Here is a 24123-nt window from a genome sequence, read left to right as displayed (position 1 = left end):
GTACTTTACTTTTGATATTTTTTGACAACTTCAACTTTTACTTCACTACATTCCTAAAGAAAATAATGTACTTAATGTACTTCTACTCCATACATTTTCCCTGACACCCAAAAGTACTCGTTACATTTTGAATGATTAGCAGGACAGGGGAACATTTAATTTTAAATTCGCGCATCCCTACTGCATCTGATCTGTTGGAGTCACTAAACACAAATACTTTGTTAGTAAATTATGGATGTGATCTTAAATTCAATCTGGAGTGCCAGAGTGCGCTTGGTCGTTCGTAAATTCAGAGCGTTGTCAGACTGTCAGTTCGTATCGCTCTCGGAGCGTTCAGAGACACACTGGACGCTCTGGCGGAGGAGGAGGGTTGATTCAAGCGTTCTGACCTCACAACGGCAGTCAAGCATCCAAGATAACTGGTTAGCATTGGCTAGCTTGCTAGCTACTTTCAGTACAAATGAGAGAACTCTGGCCGTTTTACTCGCCTTAGCAGAGCTGGTTAGGCTGTGTTCATGTTATCCAGAGAGCATTGGTGACTTTAACTGTGCTACAGGCAACAATTGAATTACGTTTTATTTGCCGATGTTTCCTGACACCGGCCGTACTCACGGCTTGCTAAGCTTTGATCAATTATTCTGTCCTCTGGCACTCAGACCAGAGTGCTCTGAAATCGGAATATATAGCCAGGGCGAATTTAGAAACGCGCCCTGAGTGTTGGAGTGTGCCCCTGACTATCCAAACATTTACATTTCAAGAAAATATTTTGCTTAATATAATGGCTTTGAAATTATTTATACTTTTACCTTTGATACTTATGTATATGTAACAGTATAACTTTAGAATGTCCCCTCGCCCATACTCGGGCGCGAACTAGGAACCCTCTGCACACATCAACAACAGTCACCCATGAAGCATCGTTACCCATCGCCCCACAAAAGCCGCGGCACTTGCAGAGCAAGGGGAACTACTACTTCAAGGTCTCAGAGCAAGGGACGTCACCGATTGAAACGCTATTTAGCGCGCACCACCGATAACTAGTTAGCTATTTCACATCCGTTACATATATGTCAAACCAAATACTTTATACTTTTACTCAAGTGGTATTTGACTGGGTGGATTTCACTTTAAGCTTGATAGGAAAGGACTCAAGCATCTTTACTTTTACTCAATTATGACAAGTGGGTACTTTTTCCACCACTGCCTGCAATGCTTCCAATGTTAATTACTGAACTCCCAAAAACCTTTCAGCCGAACGTACAATTAATATTTACATTCGGTATCCTTCAACTGGTAAACGACATTATGAATCTCAACAGGCTGCGGGCCATCCACTGCCATAGCTTCCTCAGCACCAATCACTCTTTAAACTATTTCCCGCGCCTCCCAGTAGGAGAACTACTGTAGTTTCTTGATGTGGATGTTCCCTGATATAATAAAAATGGATACATGCCATTGGTCAGTTCCGGTGTTATGAAACTGATGGAGACTATTTTTTTTATTTTTTTATTTAACTAGGCACATAACAGGTTAGGATAATTCAAGTGCAGGTTAGGACAATTAAAGTGGAGGTTAGGAGACTGAGGATAAGGTTAGGAAAAGGGTGAGGGTTAGGGTTAGGGATTTGTTTACCATGCAGGTTAGGATAACAAAATCAAATCAAATCAAATTTTATTTGTCACATACACATGGTTAGCAGATGTTAATGCGAGTGTAGCGAAATGCTTGTGCTTCTAGTTCCGACAATGCAGTAATAACCAACAAGTAATCTAGCTAACAATTCCAAAACTACTGTACTAATGTAAGAAATAACACGTAAAAAAAACAAAAAACTGCATAGTTTCCTAGGAACGCGAAGCGAGGCGGCCATCTCTGTCGGCGCCGGAAGTTTACCAAACATCCATTGAATTATTCAAGTAATTGCCTTTGATTTTTTCCCATCATTCACAGCCAAAGTTAACCATTTCAGATTCATGCTGTGAGGTGGGTGAGATTATGCCACATGCAGATGCTGAAGGGAAAACACACCTCTTGATCTGCGTGTTTATAATGTAGGTCAAGGAGCAGCCTCGTCTCATAGACTAGATGTAACTTAGTAAATATAAATCCGGGACTCTCAAAATAGTGTGATATGTTACATTATGGTTCCATAAGACAGATGGTTACTTAATAAATCGAATTTGGTGGCGCTGTACTGTAACAGCGATCTGAGCCAGTTGAAAGTATTGTCGCCAGGGATATATTGTTGGTGACTGTGTGCTCCTTCATTAGTTTTGTGTTTATTATTATTTCTGCTCTACCTAGTTGTTTTAAATGTGGATAATACTAATACAGAGATAACCATTGGACATGTATTTTCCATTATGCCATTGTGTTTACCACTTCAGAACCTTACATCTGTAGTTTGAATCATATACAGGGCAATATTCCTTGACCTTTTCCACATTTTGTTACGTAACAGCCTTATTTGAAAATGTATTACATACATTTTTCCCTCGTCAATATAAACACAATACCTCATAATGTTAAACCTCATTTTTTTATTTCACCTTTATTTTTTTGTGAATTTTACCCCTTTTTCTCCCCAATTTCGTGGTAGCCAATTGTTTTTAGTAGCTACTATCTTGTCTCATCGCTACAACTCCCGTACGAGCTCGGGAGAGACGAAGGTTGAAAGTCATGCGTCCTCCGATACACAACCCAACCAAGCCGCACTGCTTCTTAACACAGCGCCATCCAACCCGGAAGGAAACACCGTTGAGGAAGAAGGAGGAAGGAAACACTGTGCACCGAGCTTCGAGACAGGTTTGTGGTGAGGAACAAATCTGGATAAGAGTACCAACACATTTCTCAAATCTCTGTTGAATGGGCTCCCTGCTTGTGCCGTCAAACTCCTGCTTCACATTGGGAGCAAACCTTTCATGGGCTCCCGAGTGGCGCAGCGGTCTAAGGAACTGCATCTCAGTGCAAGAGGCATAACTACAGTCCCTGGTTCGAAGCCATGCTAAATCACATCTGACCGTGATTGGGAGTGCCATAGGGAAGCACACATTTGGCCCAGCATCGTCTGGGTTTTGCCGGGGTAGGCCGTCATTGTATATAAGAATTTGTTCTTAACTGACTTGACTAGTTAAATAAAGATTAAATAAAAACTTTTAAAAAGTGGGATGCATGCCAGCAAATCCACTACACAACACATTACTAAACAATAAATTAATTGTAACACAAACTGTTACATAAAGCTGACCAAACAGCATAGTCCCAACAACTTACCACTGCTACACCTGCCTATCAGCGGAACCATGTCTGGCAACGAAACAGTTCATTCAGCCTCATTTACTGTCTTTTAAAGTAACATGGCTGACTTACTTAAACAAATGTGGTTTCTACTGACATTTGAGATGTACAAACTATGGCATAAGGGGACGACAAGCAGATAAGAGGCAATCCGTAATTTCGATTAAGACATTAATGAGCGAGCTAGGATGGACATAGTCAATATAACTATTTGTTCAGCACTTTTGAAATGTACAGCAACAGAATTCAGAACATGGGCCGTTCTTACAGTGTTCTCCCTGTACGCCAAGTCAGAACCGTAGGATAAATAAAGGGGCATACATGCAGACAATGACAATATTCAATGATTACATTTCTCAAAAACATGTCATAGGCTTCATGTCAACCAACAAGACCAAAATATTAGGGTGAGGCACATGGGCTACTAACATCTTACTACACAACATACACTTGGTATTACTTTCTTAGCTACAGTATACACATCTCCCTGGCATGTTACATAATTTATGCAGCAGCATACAAGACATTTTTGGACTCACCTTGTTGTGCTGTGCTCACTTGAACAGGAAGGTGGCGCGGCGGTCCTTCGTGGGTTTATTTTGTCATCAAACTTCATCAAAGTCTGGCATTCTCTGGATTTGTGGTGCTTTCAAGACAACTGGGAACTCAGGAAAAAATGATGACGTCAGTGATCTTCAGGTCGTAGCTGTAGAAAGAGGCCCGAGTTCCCAATTTACAATTCCGAGTTGGATGAAAGTTCAAAATGTATTTTCCCAGTCGTAGCTTGTTTTTCCCTGAGTTCCCAGTTGTCTTGAACCCACTCAAGTCAGATTTTTCAGTACCGAGGTAAGTTGTTTTGTGCGCGTCACAAATCAAGCTTCATTGACAGCACGGCCAATGTTGAATGTTTACATTTTCAAACTAGGAAAAAGGCCCCTTAATCTTAGACTTGGGACCACACAGCAACTCCACTGAATAGCAGGCTAATGATTGCTTTGCAATGCTTGCAGTTAGCCACTGATTCCTTCCAAACCACTCATTGTTGAATTTGCAATTTGATGTTTATGTCCAACGGCCATATGAGCACCGATATAGCACCGTTTTATCTATAATTTCTCATTATTTTTCTTCATATGACAAAGATTAAAAAGGATTTGCCAGTAGATTGTCAACTTGATTCATGATGATGACTGCTAGCTCAGATGTTGAAAATATGATGTTGACACGATCAGTCAAATCATAGCGACTGTAGATATCACATGATTTGATGTTATTTTATCTGTGGACAATGACCTTGAGCCTTCTTGGATGGGCACTTCAAATGTAACTCTCTCGCAGCACCCAAGGGGCTTGAATTTTCAAGTTCTACCCTAAGACTTGGCAGTGACGTATTGTCCCCATGAATGACAGAACACTGAGCCAATCACGGCGCAAAGCTCCGTATTTTCTGTGGGCTTGCCCCACTTCCACAGAAGGCTGAAGACCTGCATTTTGGAGAATGAGCGTGAGACTTCTTGGATGGGATCTTCTAATGTAACTCTATCGCAGCACCGAAGGGGCTTGAATTTTCAAGTGCTACCCTAAGACTTGGCAGTGACGTATTGTCCCCATGAAAGACAGAACACTGAGCCAATCACAGCCTTACTCAAGAAAACAAGAGACCATTTTTGTTTGTGGATTTATTAATAACTCAATTATAAATGTTTTTTTACATTGGTTGCAAACAGATCATTTTTTTCACACTTTATCGCTATAACTGTGGGGCTCAAAACAGGTGGCTCACCTGTCCTGAATGATGGGTCGCCATTGAACTTATCTAGAACACTGCAGTCCGTCTGGGTGTTTAACCTTCCCAAGTTCCACCATGTCACCCTGCTCCTCCGTACATTCCACTGGCGTCCAGCCGAAGCTCACATCCACTACAAGACAATGGTGTTTACTTACGGTGCAGCAAGAGGAACTGCCACAGCTCTACCTTCAGGCTCAAACCCGAGCACTCAGGTCTGCCACCTCTGGACTCAAAGCCGTCCCACTGCTACAGGAGGTCAAGCTCCCTCTCAGCCCAGACAAAGAACTTCTCTGTCCTGGCACCCCAATGGTGGCACCAGCTTCCTTCTGATGCTAGGACAGCAGAGTACCTGCCCATCTGCCCGAAATGGTCTGAAACCCTACGTCTTTAAAGAGTACCCCCCCCCCCCCACAAAATACAAATAATAATAATACAAATAATAATAATAATAATAATAATGTGACACTGACCAATTGAGGAGAAATGTGTTTACTGTGATATGTGGTTGTCTCACCTGGCTATCTTAAGATGAATGTACTTAATGTGGTGGTGACATCACAGGGTCAGAGAGAACTCCTGACTGTAGTCATACAAAAACACTCCAGGCACTCAGCCAATAAGAACCATTCATACTGTCAGATCTAATATGAAGAACTGAATACAACCATAAGAACCATTCATACTGTCAGATCTAATATGAAGAACTGAATACTAAAGAGAAGAAGAGGTTGACCAGTACATATTCATGTAACTTTATTTTTCATTGGCAGATCAATAAAGTTTGCTTCAATGCAGTTATCCAAACACATTCATGATCAGTAACTAAAATAACTCATCTAGTTTGAAAGACAATTAATAAACACATGGATTCATTTCATAAACTGTGTATCATTAAATAAAGTTGTAAAATAATCCTGCCAAACTAATGGTGAAAAGTGATCATCACACCATCTCAATCTGATACATGTTAGGGGCGGAAGGTAGCCTCGTGGTTGGAGCGTTGGGCCAGTAACCAAAAGGTCCCCGAGCTGACAAGGTAAAACTCTGTTGTTCTGCCTCTGAACAAGGCATTTAACCCACTGTTCCTAGGCCATCATTGTAAATAAGAATTAGTTCTTAACAGACTTGGCTAGTTAAATAAAGGTTCAAAAAATGTTTTTTAAAGAAGTGTCTACTAGCTCAATCCCACAGAATAATGCAGAGGGACAACTTGGTCTCAGAGCAAAACGTATTATGTATTACAAAAACAGCCGTGACACTACATTTAGTATGTTAGGTTACATTACAATACCAATATAAACTGAACTAAAATATAAACTAAACATGTAAAGTGTTGGTTTCATGAGCTGAAATAAAACATTCCAGCAATGTTCCATGTGCAGAAAAAGCTAATTTTATCTCAAATGTTGTGCACAACTTAGTTACTATCCCTGTTCGTGAGCATTTCAGCCTTTGTCAAGATATTCCATCAACCTGACAGGTGTGGCATATCAAGATGCTGATAAAACAGCATTATCATTACACAAGTGCACCTTGTGCTGGGGGACAATACAAGGCCACACAACACAATGTCACATATCTCAAGTTCAGGGAATGTGCAATTGCATGATGACTGCAGGAGAGAATTCAATATGTATATCTCTACCATAAGCCACCTCTAACGTCCTTTTAGAGAATTTGGCAGTACATCCAACCGGCCTCACAACTGCAGATCACATGTAACCACAGCAGCCCAGGACCTCTTCACCTGCAGGATTGTCTGGGAGGGGGCTGAGTAGTATTTCTGTCTGTAATCAAGACCTTTTGTGGGGAAAAACTCATGCCGATTGAATGGGCCTGGCTCCCAAGTGGGCCTATGCCCTCCCAAGTCCCACCCATGGCGGAGCCCCTGCCCAGTCATGTGAAATCCATAGATTATGGCCTCTTATTTAAAATGACTGATTTCCTTATACAAACTATAAATCTTTGAAATTGTTGTGTTTAAATTGTTCAGTATAATACGATTTCTAGGAAGTATCGTATGTTACGAATTACAATTCTTACGTTATTTTACGCATTGCTATTCATACAATATGTTACGAACTTGTAATATGTATGATATGCTAACATACTAAGTAATAGCTAAAAAGTAGTAAGTAGTTGCAAAGTTGCATGCTAAGCTAACATGCTAAGTAATAGCTATAAAGTAGTAAGTAGTTACAAAGTTGCTGATTAGCTAAAATGCTACAGTCCTCCTTGATGAGATTCTAAACACAGCAGCCTTTGGCTAGAAGTTTGAGTTAAACGCCCACCCTTCCACAGAGCAGGAGTAAGACTTCTCTCCTGTGTGACTACATTGGTGTGTTAAGTTGCTATGGTGAGAGAAACTCACCCAAAAGTCAGAGCAGACGTAAGCAGGCTTCTCTCATGCGTGTGTTCTCTGATGAACTATTAGTTCGGTTGCTGTTTTGAAGCATTTTACACAAACAGAGCAGGAGTATGGCTTCTCTCCTTTATGTATATGTTGGTGTGTGTTTAAGGTATCCAGTCGAGAGAATCTCACCCCACAGTCAGAACAGGAGTAAGGCTTCTCTCCTGTACGTGTTCCCCGATGAACTTTTAGCTTAGTTGATGTTGTGAAGCATTTACACAGTCAGAGCAGTAATAAGGCTTCTCTCCTGTGTGTGTAATCTGATGAACTGTTAGCAAAGTTGATGTTTTGAAGCATTTTCCACAGTCAGAGCAGGAGTATGGCTTCTCCCCTGTATGTTTACGTTCATGTGATTTTAAGTTGGAAAGTTGCGAGAAACTAGTTCCACAGTCAGAGCAGACGTAAGGCTTCTCTCCTGTGTGTGTTCTCTGATGAACTTTGAGCTTATTTGATGTTTTAAAACTTTTTCCACAGTCAGAGCAGGAATAAGGCTTCCCTCCTGTGTCTGTTCTCTGATGAACTGTTAGCACAGTTGATGTTTTGAAGCATTTTCCACAGTCAGAGCAGGAGTATGGCTTCTCCCCTGTATGTATACGTTCATGTGATTTTAAGTTGGAAAGTTGCGAGAAACTAGTTCCACAGTCAGAGCAGACATAAGGCTTCTCTCCTGTGTGTGTTCTCTGGTGAACTTTAAGCTTATTTGATGTTTTAAAACCTTTTCCACAGTCAGAGCAGGAGTAAGGCTTCTCTCCTGTGTGTGTTTTCTGATGAAATTTTAGATCAGTTGATGTTGTGAAGCATTTTCCACAGTCAGAGCAGGAGTAAGGCTTCTCTCCTGTGTGTGTTCTCTGATGAACTTTGACCTCTTTTGATGTTTTAAAACATTTTCCACAGTCAGAGCAAGAATAAGGCTTCTCTCCTGTGTGTGTTCTCTGATGAACTTTTAGATCAGTTGACGTTGTGAAGTATTTTCCACAGTCAGTGCAGGAGTAAGGCTTCTCTCCTGTGTGTATACGTTGGTGTGTTTTTAAGGTGCCCAGACGAGAGAAACTCACCCCACAGTCAGAGCAGACGTAAGGCTTCTCTCCTGTATGTATACGTTCATGTGATTTTAAGTGGGAAAGTTGAGAGAAACTAGTTCCACAGTTAGAGCAGACGTAAGGCTTCTCTCCTGTGTGTGTTCTCTGATGAGCTTTTAGCTCATTTGATGATTTAAAACTTTTTCCACAGTCAGAGCAGGAGTATGGCTTCTCTCCTGTGTGTGTTCTCTGATGACGTTTTAGCACCCTTGATGTTTTGAAGCATTTTCCACAGTCAGAGCAGGAGTAAGGCTTCTCTCCTGTGTGTGTTTTTAGGTGTATTTTTAGCTTTGATAGAAATGGGAAAATCTCTTCACAATGTGGGCAGAGATGAGACCTCTTAGCTCTCTGATCTTCCTGCTGTTGCTCCCTGGATGTAGAGAATGTCTCAACATGGTCTCCTGTGTGAACAACATCAGAAGAACCAGTCAGTTGGTGTGATATACATGTCAATCAAATGTATTTTATGAAGCCCTTTTTATATCAGTAGTTGTCACAAAGTGCTTAACAGAAACCCAGCCTAAAATCCCCAAAGAGCAAGCAATGCAGATGTAGAAGCACTGTGGCCACAAACAACTCCCTAGAAAGTAGGAACCAAGGAAGAAACCGAGAGAGGAACCAGGCTCAGAGCGGTGACCAGTCCTCTTCTGGCCATACCGGGTGACTTGTAGCCTAGTGGTTAGAGCAACCGAAATGTTGCAAGATCGAATCCCTGAGCTGACGAGGTAAAAATCTGTCGTTCTTCCCCTGAATAAGGCAGTTAACCCACTGTTCTTAGGCCATCATTGAAAATAAGAATTTGTTCCTAACTGACTTGCCTAGTTAACCTGTTTGGGTGCATGTCCAAACGCTAGCAGGACACCTACGACAACATCTGGTGAAATTGCAGAGCGCGAAATTCAAAATACAAAAATCGTAATGTTAAACATTCATGAAAATACAAGTATCTTACATCATTTAAATGCTTCTTGTTAATCCAACTGCGTTGTCAGATTTCAAAAAGGCTTTATGGAGAAAGCATACTATGCGATTATCTGAGGACAGCTCCCCACGTCAAAATACTTTTTCAACCAGCACAGGCATCACAGGCGTCACAAAATCACAGACAGCATTTTAAAAAAATCACTTACCTTTGAAGATCTTCCTCTGATTGCAATCCCAAGGGTCCCAGCTACACAATGAATGGTTGTTTTGTTCAATAAAGTCTTTCATTATATCCCAAAAATATCAGTTTAGATGGCGCGCTTGATTCAGTAGGTCACTCGTTCAACATGCACATAAACTAATCCAAAAAGTTACCGGTAAAGTTTGTCCAAACAAGTCAAACGATGTTTCTAATTAATCCTCAGGTATTCTAATATCTAAATAAACAATAATATTTAAGATGGAGAATAGTGTGTTTAATAGCGAAGACAAATAATGAAGAGCGCACTCTCGTTGATGCGCACAACATGACTACTTTTCTAATGGGGGACACCTTGGAAAAACTACAAATACTTGTTCATTTTTCCAAAAACAAGCCTGAAACTCTTTCTAAAGACTGTTGACATCTAGTGGAAGCCATAGGAACTGCAATCTAGGTCCTATCGATTTGCATATCCCATAGGCAAGCATTGAAAAAAACGGTGACCTCAAATAAAAAATTTCCTCAGGTTTTTGCCTGACATATCAGTTCTGTTATACTCACAGACAGTGTTTTCTATCCAATGCTATCAAGTATATTGATATCCTAGCTCCTGGGCAGTTTACAGGCAGTTTACTTTGGGCACGTCAGTCATCCAAAATTCCGGGACAATAACAGGTATGCTAAGAAAGTTAAATAACGGTTAAAAAATATAAATACACTACCATTAGTGGTGAAATAAATGAATAAATTATAAAGTTTGGGGTCACTTACAAATGTCCATGATTTTGAAAGAAAAGCACAATTTTTGTCCATTCACATAAATGTCAAATTGATCAAAAATACAGTGTTGACATTGTTAATGTTGTAAATGACTATTGTAGCTGGAAACGGCTGAAGATCTCGTACAACGCTGTGTTCTACTCCCTTCACAGAACAGCGCAAACTGGCTCTAACCAGAATAGTGTCTCGAAGGCCAGCATCCCGGAGTCGTCTCTTCACTGTTGACTTTGAGACTGGTGTTTTGCGTGTACTATTTAATGAAGCTGCCAGTTGAGGACTTGTGAGACGTCTGTTTCTCAAACTAGACACTCTAAAATACTTGTCCTCTTGCCCAGTTGTGCATCGGGGCCTCCCACTCCTCTTTCTATTCTGGTTAGAGCCAGTTTGTGCTGTTCTGTGAAGGGAGTAGTACACAGCGTTGTACAAGATCTTCAGTTTCTTGGCAATTTCTCACCTGGAAGAGCCTCCATTTCTCAGAACAAGAATACGAGTTTCAGAAGAAAGGTCTTTGTTTCTGGCCATGTTGAGCCTGTAATCGAACAGACAAATGACCCAGATACTCAACTAGTCTAAAGAAGGACCATTTTATTGCTTCTTTAATCAGCACCACAGTTTTCAGCTTTGCTAGCATAATTGCAAAAGGGTTTTGTAATGATTAATTAGCCTTTTAAAATCATAAACTTGGATTAGCTAACACAACATGCCATTGGATCACAGGAGTGATGGTTGCTGATAATGGGCCTCTGTACACCTATGTAGATATTCCATATCTATCTGTTTCCAGCTACAATAGTCATTCTGTGCAGCGCATAACGAGACGTAGGCCTATCCTCAACCAATCATATTTCTCAAATCCTTTTCAGGGTAAATTCCAGCCGACCATGGAGAGAACAGTAATGGCTAACTGAAAAACATATATAAATATAACATGTAAAGTGTTGGTCCCATGTTTCATGAGCTGAAATAAAATCTCTGAAATTTTCTAACACGCATAAAAACCTTATTTCTCTAAAATTGTGTGCACAAATATGTTTACATCCCTGTTAGTGAGCATTTTCCCCTTTACCAAGATAATCCATCCACCTGACAGGTGTGGCATATCAAGAAGCTGATTAAACGGCATAATCATTACACAGTTGCACCTTGTGCTGGGAACAATAAAAGGACACTTTAAAAAGGTACAGTTTTTTTCCAGAGAATTTAATGTTAATTTCTCTACCATAAGCTGCCTCCAATGTCCTATTAGAGTATTTGGCAGTACATCCAACCGGCCTCACAATTGAAGACCAAGTGTAACAACGTCAGCCCAGGACCTGAGGTGGGTCTGGCTGCCAAGTGGGTGGGCCTATGCCTTCCAAGGCCCACCCATGGCTGCACCCCTGCCCAGTCATCTGAAATCTACAGGTTAGGGCCTAATTAATTTCAATTGACTGATGTCATTGTTATATATATAAAAAACAGCCAAACATGTTCTCTAGTTTCTGTGTCACCAAATGTTGAACGAGACAAAAGAGTACGAATTGATAGGTGAGCATCAATCACTAGTTCAGTGCAGCAGACTGCAGGGGTGTAGTGCTGCAAGAGTGATGAGCCGCCACAATGGTGTTTGTTTAGTAAAGTTAGATCAATGTCTTGGACGATCACCTAATGATTAATTAGCAGTCCACATCACCAAATATTATAGCATAACATTACTGTTACAACAAAAACAACACCGATTTTCTTAGGAGATTTTAGGATGGTTTGCAGAATCGTCCCAAACGCAACAGCGCGCCATTAGGCAGAATGTGCTTTGATTAAAACAAAATACAGGAAGTCTATATAATTTAACACCATCTGCTCTAATTTTCTAACTAAACAGTAATTCAAGAAGATTTAAATGCATATTCCCATGAAATTGATTGAGATCAAACGATTGGCATGCAGACGCAGCTTGGTCATTTCACTGGTAAAACGTGAAGAATTATCATTCAATATTGACAGTGATGATGCCATGGCCTATTTTGAAATGAGGAATGCCTAACTTGGTGATGGAGGGTATTAAACATGTTCAACGTTCTTGAGACAATGTGTGGGCAAAGGCAGGCGTTACAAGTTTTTAAAAATGTTGCTTCGCTGTTCAGGGATGTGTGATGTCGGAATGACAGAATTCAACCTAGCAATAGACTGGTCATAACTTATAGAGGTCTAATTTAGAGGTTGACCGATTAATCAGAATGGCCGATTAATTAGGGCCGATTATTTAGGGCCGATTTCAAGTTTTCATAACATTCAGACAACAATTTTTTTTTTTACCTTTATTTAACCAGGTAGGTAAGTTGAGAACAAGTTCTCATTTACAATTGCGACCTGGCCAAGATAAAGCAAAGCAGTTCGACACATACAACGACACAGAGTTACACATGGAGTAAAACAAACATACAGTCAATAATACAGTATAAACAAGTCTATATACGATGTGAGCAAATGAGGTGAGAAAAGGGAGGTAAAGGCAAAAAAAGGCCATGGTGGCAAGGTAAATACAATATAGCAAGTAAAACACTGGAATGGTAGATTTGCAGTGGAAGAATGTGCAAAGTAGAAATAAAAATAATGGGGTGCAAAGGAGCAAAATAAATTAAATAAATAAATAAAATTAATACAGTAGGGAAAGAGGTAGTTGTTTGGGCTAAATTATAGGTGGGCTATGTACAGGTGCAGTAATCTGTGAGCTGCTCTGACAGTTGGTGCTTAAAGCTAGTGAGGGAGATAAGTGTTTCCAGTTTCAGAGATTTTTGTAGTTTGTTCCAGTCATTGGCAGCAGAGAACTGGAAGGAGAGGCGGCCAAAGAAAGAATTGGTTTTGTGGGTGACCAGAGAGATATACCTGCTGGAGCGCGTGCTACAGGTGGGTGATGCTATGGTGACCAGCGAGCTGAGATAAGGGGGAACTTTACCTAGCAGGGTCTTGTAGATGACATGGAGCCAATGGGTTTGGCGATGAGTATGAAGTGAGGGCCAGCCAACGAGAGCGTACAGGTCGCAATGGTGGGTAGTATATGGGGCTTTGGTGACAAAATGGATTGCACTGTGATAGACTGCATCCAATTTGTTGAGTAGAGTGTTGGAGGCTATTTTGTAAATGACATCGCCGAAGTCAAGGATCAGTAGGATAGTCAGTTTTACGAGGGTATGTTTGGCAGCATGAGTGAAGGATGCTTTGTTGCGAAATAGGAAGCCAATTCTAGATTTAACTTTGGATTGGAGATGTTTGATGTGGGTCTGGAAGGAGAGTTTACAGTCTAACCAGACACCTAGGTATTTGTAGTTGTCCACGTATTCTAAGTCAGAGCCGTCCAGATGTCAACTGGTTGCTGCGGAAAAGGAGGAGTTCAAAAGGGGGGTAGCCGATGTGAAACGGCTAGCGCTTTAGAGGTGGTGCGCACGAATAGCGTTTCAATCGGTGACGTCACTTACCCTGAGACCTTGAAGTAGTGGTTCCCCTTGCTCTGCAAGGGCTGTGGCTGTTGTAGTTATTGTTACATATAGAGACAGATATGACACTATTGAGCAAAGATAGGTATACATTAGACCACAAACAGAAAGCGGACAGGAAACCAAAGATTAAACAGAAATAAGTGTAATGGCCGAAGCCATACGTGCTTTACTGTGCATAAGGGCTTAGGGCAAAGAGGAGGAGGTGACCCTTAAATACATTATCTATTATGGAAGGAGCAGGACATCATTATAAAGATTAGATAGAGAGGAACAAACATAAGTGCTTAGGTTAAAGGCCATAAGTGCTTAGGGTAAGATAGACATATTAATTTTAGGACACGAGAAGGTCCTGCCACCATTGTAATCTAATCAAGAGCGGATACAGGCGAGCACGAAGAGGAGGTGGCGTTATTAGGCATGGACATGGAGGAAGCCTGGACTGAAAGATAATGGTGGCCGATGACCTGAGGGAAGTAACTCCATTAACATATGGAATGGACTCATATACTGTGTGTGTATAAAGACAGAGCCAGTGCTCTGGGAAGGTGTGTGTTCCGCGGACCATCTAGGCTTCTGATATGTTTGTATTAAAAGCCTATATTGAATTCACAAGTTCTTGTAAGTGTTATATTTTGAAACGATCCTCCACGACACGGCTTTTGTGGAGCGATGGGTAACGATGCTTCGAGGGTGACTGTTGACGTGTGCAGAAGGGTCCCTGGCTCGCGCCCGGGTCGGGGCGAGGGGACGGACTAAAGTTATACTGTTAAAAATCCAGAGCCGATGTCAACCAGGCAAGTCAGTTAAGAACACGTTCTTATTTTCAATGATGGTCTAGGAACAGTGGGTTAACTACCTGTTCAGGGGCAGAACAACAGATGTTTACCTTGTCAACACCGGGATTCGTTTTTGCAACCTTCCGGTTACTAGTCCAACGCTCTAACCACCTGCCTTATATTGCACTCCACGAGGAGCCTGCAGGCTGACTACCTGTTACGCGAGGGCAGCAAGAAGCCAAGGTAAGATGCTAGCTAGCATTAAACTTATAAAAAACAATCAAATCTTCACAAAATTACTAGTTAAGTACACATGGTTGATGATATTACTAGTTTATCTAGTGTGTCCTGCGTTGCATATAATCGATGCGGTGCCCATTAATTTCTCATCGAATCACAGCCTACTTCGCCAAACGGGTGATGATTTAGCACTGTCGTTGCACCAAACCTACCCATGAATATCAATGCATTTCTTTAAAATCAATACACAAGTATATATTTTTAAACCTGCATATTTAGTTAATATTGCCTGCTAACATGAATTTCTTATAACTATGGAAATTGTGTCACTTCTCTTGCGTTCCGTGCAGTCAGGGCATATGCAGCAGTTTGGGCCGCCCGGCTCGTTGCGAACTGTGTGAAGATTATTTATTCCTACCAAAGACCGTAATTATTTTGCCAGAATATACATAATTATGACATAACATTGAAGGTTGTACAATGTAGCAGCAATATTTAGACTGATGGATGCCACCTGTTAGATAAAATACGGAACGGTTCCGTATTTCACTGAAAAGAATAAACGTTTTGTTTTCGAAATGATATTTTCCAGATTCGACCATATTAATGACCAAAGGCTCATATTTCTGTGTGTAATTATGTTATAATTAAGTCTATGATTTTATGTTTGATAGAGCAGTCTGACTGAGCGATGGTAGGCAGCAGCAGGCTCGTACGCATTCATTAAAACAGCACTGTCGTGCGTTTTGCCAGCAGCTCGCCCTGAGACTTGGAGTAGTTGTTCCCCTTGCTCTGCAAGGACCGCGGCTTTTGTGGGGCGATGGGTAACGATACTTCGAGTGTGGCTGTTGTCGTTGTGTTCCTGGTTCGAGCCCAGGTAGGAGCGAGGAGAGGGACGGAAGCTATACTGTTACACTGGCAATACTATAAGTACATACAATAGTCAAAGCTAAATGAAATACAGATGGTATTGTGTAGTCCTATAATTCCTATAATAACTACAACCTAAAACTTCTTACCTGGGAATATTGAAGACTCATGTTAAAAGGAACCACCAGCTTTCATATGTTCTGAGCAAGGAACTTAAACGTTAGCTTTTTTACATGGCACATATTGCACTTTTACTTTCTTCTCCAACACTTTGTTTTTGCATTATTTCAACCAAATTGAACATGTTTCATTATTTGAGGCTAAATAGTTTTTATTGATGAGTTTTATTGATTATTTTAAGTTAAAATAAATGTTCATTCAGTATTGTTGTAATTGTCATTATTACAAATAAATAAATAAAATTGGCCGATTAATCGGTATCGGCTTTTTTGGTTGTCCAATAATCGGTATCAGCGTTGAAAAATCATAATCGGTTGACCTCTAATTTAGAAAGATAGAACCAGCTCTTACCATGACTAACAGTTGTCCTAATCTTCTCTTCCTCTTCTTCATCTTTAATGTTGACATTCAGCTCCAGTGTTTGACTGCAGTCTTCCAGCTTCACTGATGCCATCTCTGGATCCTGCAGTGCAAACTGGGCTCCACTGTCACAATCAGGACCCAGTGACTGTAGGTTTGGACTCAGTGTGGAAGGAGAGAGGCAGGTTGGGTTTGTCCTCACTGTTGATGTTACCGGCCTCAGACTTGATCGGAGTCGGCCTGTAGTAATAAAGAGAAACATACAAAAGTTATTGTCTTCACAGTTCTGGCGCTTTCTTTATTCTCTATTAATTATGTCATTTCAATAGATCAGGTAGCTAAGCATTGACAGAACATTAAATAATTTCCCATTAGACAAAGTGCACACTTTAAATTACACAACGTTAATACACGTTTTAGGCAGCACTATGTACTATTTTCCTGAATAACCTTGTCTTCACTGTATTATTTCACTCAGAAACAAATTATTATTTCCCGTTCACACCATAGTAACATTTATAGCTAAAGATAAATACAACTGAATGTGTCTGAATATTAGTACACATGTAGACAACTGATACATTCAGCGCCAAGTCAAGTCTGGGACCAAAAGGCTCCTGAACAGCTTCAACTCCCAAGACATCAGACTGCTGAACAGTTAATCAAATGGCCACCCAGACAACTTGTATTGACCCCGTTAATTACTTATGTTTGCACTGGCTATATGGACACTCGCATATTCTACACTGACACTCCAACACACACACACACACACACACACACACACAGTAGTGCAACAGTGAAATTGTCTCCCTCTCTCATGCACCCGCACTGCTTGCACTGAAGTCCGTTGACGCCGATACAAAACCAATAACACGTCAAACGAACTCAGAAATCTCAAAGAAATGTGGTTTATTTAGTTATCTTGACGAGATATCGTACATTCACTCAGACAAAGCCAAAGTATCTAGCTAACTTATGTGACTTGTAAAATAGTTTTATCACGTTCTTCACTCACTCGGTTTGACAGAAAAACAACACATACAATTAAAACCTTTACCAAACGTGATGATACCGATTTGTTAGCTAGAATTTAATGACATGTTCTTTCCAACGTTTGAACACGCTATTACATACCTGTAGCCATACATTTAAAACAGAGACAAAAGGTATCATATTAACATCAAGAGTTCTGGCGCTTTCTTTATTCCGAAGAATGGCGTGCGCTTGCCCGGAAGTTCCTGTTTCGTTCACACAAATGTAATGTGTATGTGTCCACCTACTGTACAGTTAGTGAACTGCGGGGGGAAAAGTCATGTCCATTCCAGAAAAGCGGGTAAAACGACATCAGACAAAATACGAAAATGGATCAATCAAAAAAACCCTCTCACTCCTTCTGTCACAGTCCAAATCACACCCCTACACAGTCTCAGGGGCCCGAGAGTGGGGAATGTCTTCATTCCCTGCAATGCTTCGGCAGTTAATTACAAAAACCTTTCAGCCGCACATACAATTATATACAGTTTCTTAAACGTCTTGTTCGTTTGGGCAGGACAATTAATCACCTGCGTAATAAATGCCACAAAATCCACCTTCGTCACAAATCAGTGTATCAGTATCCCTCAACTGGTGAACGACATTCTGAATCTCTACAGGCTGCGGGGCATCCACTGCCATAGCTTCCACAGCTCCCGTCGCTCCTTCAACTACTTCCCGTCCTGTAGGAGACCTGCTGTACAGCCCAGATCCTCGCTCCTTCAACTACTTCCCGTCCTGTAGGAGACCAGCTGTACAGCCCAGATCCTCGGTCCTTCAACTACTTCCCGTCCTGTAGGAGACCAGCTGTACAGCCCAGATCCTCGGTCCTTCAACTACTTCCCGTCCTGTAGGAGACCTACTGTACAGCCCAGATCCTCGGTCCTTCAACTACTTCCCGTCCTGTAGGAGACCTGCTGTACAGCCCAGATCCTTGCTACTTCAACTACTTCCCGTCCTTTAGGAGACCTGCTGTACAGCCCAGATCCTCGCTCCTTCAACTACTTCCCGTCCTGTAGGAGACCAGCTGTACAGCCCAGATCCTCGCTCCTTCAACTACTTCCCGTCCTGTAGGAGACCTGCTGTACAGCCCAGATCCTTGCTACTTCAACTACTTCCCGTCCTTTAGGAGACCTGCTGTACAGCCCAGATCCTCGCTCCTTCAACTACTTCCCGTCCTGTAGGAGACCTACTGTACAGCCCAGATCCTCGGTCCTTCAACTACTTCCCGTCCTGTAGGAGACCTGCTGTACAGCCCAGATCCTTGCTACTTCAACTACTTCCCGTCCTGTAGGAGACCTGCTGTACAGCCCAGATCCTTGCTACTTCAACTACTTCCCGTCCCGTAGGAGACCTACTGTACAGCACAGATCTTCAAACTACTTCACCCTAGCAGGGCACTCTGGGAATTCGATAACTTGAATTCTACCTCAATTGCTACACAGCACATCATCAGATTATTCAATTACACACACATGGCCATAAATGACCATGCTTTTCTCAATATCATCACGGAACCGGCTATACACCAAACTCTCACTGGGTATATTATGTATCCCAGCATCACATGAGTAGCAGTAGCGAGCGGTGCGTGGGTCAAATCACTGAGGAAGTATATTACAACCTATGTTAGACATAATGATTCATAGGTCATACCACATAATGACAACACAATGATTAATAGATTATGACAACATAATTATTCCAAGTTGACCGGTACTATACTTTCTAGACGTATAGTTAGGTAGTCGATTAAATGTATTATGCGAGAAATGGCGATGTAAACGGATTTATGTACAAATATTGCTATAATAACCATGATATGGAAGCAAACTTGGAGTCACCCGATGATACTTTATTGTTATTGTTTATTGTTTACTCCATGTGTAACTCTGTGTTGTTGACTTGTTTATTGTTTACTCCATGTGTACAACTCTGTGTTGTTGTCTGTTCAGACTGCTATGCTTTATCTTGGCCAGGTCGCAGTTGCAAATGAGAACTTGTTCTCAACTAGCCTACCTGGTTAAATGAAGGTGAAATTTAAAAAACAATATATATAAATACGGTGTGTGGTCCTCCCACCACCGCTCGGGAAACCATGCAGTTTACTACAGATTAACTTCACAGTTTGGTGAAAGTGCAAGGTTATCTTGATACTCCTTTCCAATAAATATCGAGGGTCTTATTCTGGTGACATTGTGATCGATGCTTGACTGCTGTTTGACAAATAAAAATATTATCTTGTCCATAAGAACCAAACAAAAACATCATTACTTTCACGAAACGTGTTTGTGCCGTCGTGTGCCTTAGTAGCGCAAGTCCTGTAGTGGCAAATCGGTTCAAATATGACACAACCAAGAACTTTGTGAAAATCAATATAGACTTTTAATACAACAGTATCATAAGCCGGAGCGGTCCGCGGAACACACACACTTTTTCAGAGCCCTCGCTCTGAGTTATACACCTACCATATAAGTCCCTCCCATATGCAAATTAAGTTACATCCCAATCCGTGCTTCCTGCTTGTTCAGCCCAATAACGCCCCCATCTGCTTTCCATTAGATCCTAATGGTGACAAGACCCTTGCTTTGACCCTTCACTCAGCTTAATGCGTTCTCCTGTTTGTGTGTTATCTAGGGTCAGCAGACTATGTGTCTCTTCTGTTTTTAGCATGCTCAGCTATACTAAAAATACTATACATTCCCCTTTCCTGTGGCCTGTGTTCATACCCTGTAATTAACTCCATGTGTCCCTTTTGGTGTCTTTCATCTCCTTTAGTTTTAGGGTGCCTAGCTGTTCTGGTCGCCTTCTCTTCATATGGTTGTCTAAGATCAAACAGACTTGTCTCCTGTGATGTGATTGATGTCTGTAATCCATCAATTGGTCCTTTGGCTGACCCCCTCCTTAGATAACCTCTGACCTTTGTATGTCCAGCTGCCCTAGGTGTTGCCCTCTCCCATGGCCCCACTCTGGCTTCCTGTCCTATACAATAGACAATGTACCTTACCAGAATGGCAAATGCCATTATATAGGACAATATATTTATCCATATATGTACCTAATTTCTCCCACATAACCCCCCTCTGGTGCTTTAATAAGCACCAAAAACTTAAAAAGGACATATGGAACATAATATCAACAGTCGATTATCAAAAAATATATTTTTAAATAAAAAATAAAAAAATTATTAAAAAATAAAACTTCCTAATCACCTACACCAAACATCTCTAGTATTTCATAAGAGTAAAATATCTAGTTCGGTATAGAAACAAAAAATAATACATTATCTTTTGTTAAAGCATGAGCATGTAAATACATAACCTTGTCTGAGGTTCTCAGCTACGCGAAAAATAAAAATATATATAATAAAGCAATGAGTCAAATAATAAATTGAATATGAGAAAACACTAGGCCTCCATGCAGTTACAAAATAAAATTGACACATCATTCTAAATTTAAGCTTTCCACATGATTCTCCCTCTCAGACACCTCTCCAACAACCGTGATACCATCAATACCAACCTCTGTTAGAAGATTAAGGACATGGTCCGTAGACACTTGTAACCGGGATATCCCACTGTTACCTACATGTTTTTAAATATAACCTAGCATTTTAGAAGGCAAAACTAACTTTTAATTAAAAGAAACCAGATATATTCATTGATATACCTATAAAAACATTTGACAAAACATACTAAAACACAAGGCCGTGAGCAAAAGTAGACCTTACATAACACCTCTTGTACTTACTACGGAAATGACCCTTTTTGTGGATATGCATCAGTTGACTTACTTATGAATTTGGAATGACAGCATAACTGTCAATTTTCATCAGTATAGTGGCCTGGCCTACCCGGCACAGGATCAACTATCACCGGAGTGTCAGCTCTACTTACAAACATCTGTTTAACCGTTGTCTGGATCACAAGTGATTTCACCCAGGGTAAAACACAACAAAATACAATACCCAGAGCCAATAACCCCCCTTCCAGCATAAAGGCCGTCCTAGCAAACATGGCTCCCCATTTCCCCAATGCTAAGTCCAACCAATCCCAACCATGAGAGTCCACCCCAGCATTTTTCTTAACCTCTTCTCTTAACCCTTTAAGTTTAGCCATAGCGATTGCAAGGGATCCATTAGGCGCAGTGTTATTGGGAATAAAGGTGCAACAATCATCCCCGAACATAACAAACTCCACCCTTCTCTGCAAAAAGCCAATTGAGAGCCTGTCTATTTTGGCAAGACATTTTACTGGTATCCTGTACCTGTTCCCCCAACGCCGTTAAAGCCGAGTCAATATAGTTAATGAATCTCTGTTGGTTATAGTATATGTAATTAATCCACTCTAAATTCTTATTTGGTGTTATCCACAAAAATATAGATTCAAATCCAGATTTAACTTCATCTCTTGCCTTGAACTCCCGAGGTACCCCTCTAGGCTGTCCAATTGCATCAAAGTATACCTCAGTGTCTTTCTCATACGCCCTCTTAACTCTAGAGTTAACATAACCATTATTAAATCACCCCATGATGACTACCTGTTGAATTGCTCTAACTAAGGTACAAAGACCCGTCCATCCATCTGGCAGTACATTCAACAGTTTGTCATTCCCACACATCCAGAAACTATCCGCAATACTTCTGTCTAATTGAGGTCCATTTAATTCAGTTTTAATGTCATAGGCAGCACAATCCTTGTCTCCTAATCCAATCTCGTTTAACATGGTTCTGCCTCTAGTGCTCCCTCGAGCAATCCTACATTCTATGTCACACAAGGGAATGTAGTATTTTCTCTGAATATTGAACATTTTACATTTAACACATTCTTCAAATGATGCAGGTTCAGGTACTATCAAAAGATCAGACAAAGGTGATTTTCTACACAAAATACAATTGTCCATTCTATGTTTATTTCTGCTGTATACTTAGCCCATTCGTACCACTCATTCTTCACTATTCTTTTCATGTGGTGTCCTTGAGTGGTTCAGAGTCTGGTATGTCTGTCTGTCATCTTTGCAATGTTCTTATCTTGAGGTAGGTCATTAGAGTTAGTCAAAAAGTTCAAAATGTCAATAAAGAACCCTCCTGGTTCTGACGCTTTCTAGCTACCACAGGCTCTTCCTGTTTAGGTATTGGCGTAAGACCAATTCTGAATGACTGAGGAACTACTCCCTTCAGCCAATCTTGTTCTCATTATTTCACCTATTAATTCTTCACCTTCAACTGGTTCAATCTGATTCATGGTGAGCACCCACTCGTCTACTTCTTTGGTTAACGTCAGGTCACATCCTTTTGAGTCCCAAATGACTTCTCTCTTCGTTCGATGATATGTCCATCCACCAAATGCAATCTCCGGTAAGGGTTTGATCCTTTTGTCTTCTCTTCTTCTGTTTCAGTTATATGTTGAGGTGGAACAGAGATTCTAACCTTGTCAGTCTTTTTAGATTGTTTGACTGGTTCCTCTCTTCTCTTCCTGTTTCCACCCTACATCTTGATTGTGCGTGAGTCTGTTGTTGCTATTCTAGCGTTCACTGTTACTTCTGTTATGTCAATATCATTGTTCTTCTGTGGCTCTAACTTCAAGTGTCTGTTAAGGAGACAATTCAAGAGCTGAAAAGTCAATTTTGGGGAAATCCCCATTTTCTTCAGCTTGCTGGACTTTTCCTCCTCTTTGCGGGGTCTCTCCTTCTGTTCCTGTGAGGCCTCTCCTCCTCTGTCTTCCCCTGAGGCTCCCTCCTCAGGCCGGACTGTGCTTCCATCTGGAAGGTGACCATTTCAGGGAAGAGATGTTCACATTCTTTAGGCAATACCTCGGGGTCCCACTGTAGAGGGCTTCTGTCCAAGAGGTCTGCCCCAACAGGTATATCATCAGGAGTGGCAGACATGTTACCCCCTCCCACTTCTGGGCTTTCTGGCCATACTGGAGAAAACTTTGGTTGTTTGTCTCTTTTCTTTTCAGGCTCTTTTTCCCTGGTTGGTTCTTCTGAGTGTGTTAGCTGATGCACTCGTTGTATCTGGTCTGCCATTTTCTTGATTCCTCCCCGGCGCTTTGATCGCTTCCGCTGCTCCTGCTCCCTCCGGGGTCCCTTCTGGTGAATCAGCATCCTCTGTGTCCTCATCTCTGTATGGTTGTGTCCTTCTCTCCGTCGGGACTCGGGTACAGTGGTTTAGATGATACCACGTCTTGCTTCCTTTCACTTGGACGGCCGTGTTTGTGGCTGTTGCCACCTCGTAGGGTCCTTCCCTCCTCGGCTGATCCCACTTCCTTCGGAACACTCAAATGTAGACTCGATCTCCTGGTATCACTGGGAGAGATCCTTCTGGTCCCCTTGGATCATCAGATGTGGAACCTCTCATCCTGGTTCAGATTTCTGCCTTCTTTCTGTGGGGCATTCATACTTAGAGACTTATGGCCTCTGTTCTATGATTACACCATACATTCTCTTACTTCCATCACTCATCACACAAACTGACATTCCAGCTGAAGCTGGAGAACACTTCTCCATCTGGTTTCCTAAACATAAGACTTGGAAAACAAAGGACAAAACATAACAGTATTGACAATGTTATGTGTTATGCATGACTGTATTAATGAATACTGAAATCTGAGACCATGACAATTCCCACTCTCTCTTCACCTGACTCTATGCCTCCAGGATACTTTTCTGCTGGACTCCACAAAAATGGAGGCCCTAATTGGCTTC

At 41.3% G+C, this 24123-nt stretch overlaps 1 protein-coding gene and 1 pseudogene across 1 annotated transcript; one reads left to right on the top strand and one right to left on the bottom strand.

Moving 5' to 3' along the window:
• LOC139373916 (zinc finger protein 79-like) overlaps positions 1 to 24123 on the top strand; it is a 260279-nt pseudogene that overhangs the window by 181949 nt on the left and 54207 nt on the right.
• Positions 5815 to 17550, bottom strand: LOC139372859 (zinc finger protein 135-like). Its single transcript, XM_071112698.1, has 4 exons — positions 17521 to 17550; positions 16375 to 16623; positions 7008 to 8976; positions 5815 to 6071 (listed from the first exon to the last, which is right to left on the bottom strand). The coding sequence occupies exons 1-3, from the start codon at positions 17528 to 17530 to the stop codon at positions 7685 to 7687; spliced, it is 1551 nt and encodes a 516-aa protein (XP_070968799.1). The 5' UTR covers positions 17531 to 17550; the 3' UTR covers positions 5815 to 6071; positions 7008 to 7684.

Source organism: Oncorhynchus clarkii, chromosome 18 (assembly GCF_045791955.1).
Source record: "Oncorhynchus clarkii lewisi isolate Uvic-CL-2024 chromosome 18, UVic_Ocla_1.0, whole genome shotgun sequence".
In the NCBI taxonomy this organism is placed as follows: domain Eukaryota; kingdom Metazoa; phylum Chordata; class Actinopteri; order Salmoniformes; family Salmonidae; genus Oncorhynchus; species Oncorhynchus clarkii.
Note: the sequence above shows the minus strand (reverse complement) of the source record. Positions and strands in the feature narration are given on the sequence as shown.

Bases quoted from the DNA above. Each gene is read 5' to 3' on its own strand.
- LOC139372859 (XM_071112698.1), bottom strand. The intron at 8,977-16,374 runs GTAAGAGCTGGT...TTGTTCACACAG, and splicing joins TAGGACAACTGTTAGTCATG to GAGACCATGTTGAGACATTC.